The sequence below is a fragment of the Siphateles boraxobius genome, unplaced genomic scaffold (genome assembly GCF_051911475.1).
Source record: "Siphateles boraxobius isolate OS27281-9 unplaced genomic scaffold, OSU_SipBor_1 25, whole genome shotgun sequence".
In the NCBI taxonomy this organism is placed as follows: domain Eukaryota; kingdom Metazoa; phylum Chordata; class Actinopteri; order Cypriniformes; family Leuciscidae; genus Siphateles; species Siphateles boraxobius.
Genome location: NW_027508866.1, coordinates 6,197,169 through 6,199,173, shown reverse-complemented (window position 1 = coordinate 6,199,173; position 2,005 = coordinate 6,197,169). Strand labels below are relative to the sequence as shown.

The 2,005-nt window shown below is 34.4% G+C and overlaps 1 protein-coding gene across 1 annotated transcript; it reads right to left on the bottom strand.

Moving 5' to 3' along the window:
- Positions 1 to 787: 787 nt before the first annotated feature.
- On the bottom strand, positions 788 to 1,789 carry LOC143749509 (olfactory receptor 51E2-like). The gene has a single exon (XM_077241978.1). It carries the CDS (start codon positions 1,787 to 1,789, stop codon positions 788 to 790), a length of 1,002 nt encoding a protein of 333 aa, XP_077098093.1.
- Between the last annotated feature and the right edge of the window lie 216 nt (positions 1,790 to 2,005).

Here is a 2,005-nt window from a genome sequence, read left to right as displayed (position 1 = left end):
AAAGCTGGCGTATTGTGTGCTCAGGGGATATTTATAGCTTCCTGGTCGATAACGTCACTCGCTATGATGCTCCATCTCTCCATTGACTGATTTCATTCATGCTTCAGACGCGTCACGCTGGAGGGCGTTCCCACTGCGATTTCACGCAGCGGTAGTCCCTGAAGGGGAACTCTGACCAAAGCTAAAAACTACTTTCACACTGCATGTTTTAGGTTCAGAAATGTTATTAAATATTTTTTCACAGAATTAGCATATCTTAGAAAACATAGTATTTTTGTTTAAAAATACATTAGGTGGTACGTCATAAGAATTGCTACATATTGGCCTGTGTGCTGTATTCTGCCTTTTTGGCATGTAAATACTGTAATCTCTGGTCTGGTATGTCTCTGTGTTATTTTAAAAAATGAGTCTAATTTAAGGATTATGTTTAATTAGTTTAGTTCACTGAAGCACATGACTGCATTACATGGTAGACTCATAAAGCACAAAATGGTGAGAATTAGTGCATAAATTATTTCCGTGAATACAGCAAATAATTATTCAGAAAAACATTTATAAAACATTTGTTATATTTAAAGCAAATTTAATGGGTTCTTTCTTTTAACTTACTGTTAACCTGACATCATTAAATGTAAACTACTTTTTTTATTAAAGGAAATCACAAAGCATCTGTATTTGGTTTTGAATATATTTGGCCTGTTTTCAACAAAATTTCTATTACAACCACAAACAAAATCCATTTTTGTTGAATGAAACAAGCAGTGAGATTAACCTATAATTATTATTTTTAATTTCTCCTCCTACTGCATTTCATATTTCTTCCCTGCGTTGTGTTCACCTTGTTTCGTTTGTACAGTTCTTTTATGGATTGCATGACCTCTTCTGTCTTTAGAGTGTATATAATGGGATTCAGCATAGGTGGTATTGTCTGTGTAAGGGAATTGTTAATTATCCGGGCGTCTGGATGCAAAGGTCTAATTGTAGATGCAATATTATTGCTTAAAATTGGGATATAAAAAATTGCCACCAACATAAGATGTGAAGTACAGGTTTTTATGGATTTTATCCGGTCAACGCCATGGGGAATCTTAAGCAAAACTAGAGCAATGCAGACATAAGAGATGAAGATCAAAATCAGTGGTGTAAAAATCAAGAGACTATAGCAAATTTTACCCAACAAAACATTTACAGAATTATCATTACAGGCTATTCTATAGATAGGGCCATAGTCACAAAAATAACTATCAAGCACATTAGATCCACAAAAAGTAAGTCTGTTCACAGAACCTACAAGTACATAAAAAAATGTCACAGAAAAAATCCACATAACCCCTATGATCAGAAACATGGCTGTTTTAGTTACAATAGCTTGATATCGTAGAGGAAAACAAATAGCAACCAGTCTGTCATAAGCCAAAACAAGTAGTGTCAAAGATTGCAGATTCATGAAATGATACACAAAAAACATATATGCCAAACACGCTTCATATGAAATGTCCTGCTGCTCAAATAAAAATGTGTCTATGACTTTTGGAATCAAAGCCGAGCTTCCACACAGATCAGAAATGGCCAGATGAAAAACAGCAATGTATTTGGCTGTGTGAAGTCTGCGGGCCAAATAAATGATACACATGATAAATGAATTCCCTAAAACAGTCACAACATACACCAAAGACAAGAACACATAGTAGTATTTTGCATGTGGGACATTAAAAAAGCCATTGATGAAAAATGTTGCAGGACGAACAAAGGTCACATTTGTAGAGGAGTTTGACTGCCTGGTGCTCATGACAGCTGTTATCTGGCTTTTTGTGACCTGTAATGAAGAACTGCTAGAAATGCGCTCAATAAAAGAGAATATTCAAATTATGATTTAATTTCAGTCACAGCACATTAATGAAAAGGCATACAATATTTGGATGTTCTTTGATATAACCATAATGAATTAATGAAAGAAGTGAGTCTTAAATGTGTTAGAAATAAAGAGAAGAAACTCAAGGTTTAT

Coding starts and splice junctions, on each gene's coding strand:
- LOC143749509 (XM_077241978.1), bottom strand. CDS start 1,789: ATGAGCACCAGGCAGTCAAACTCCTCTACAAATGTGACCTTTGTTCGT.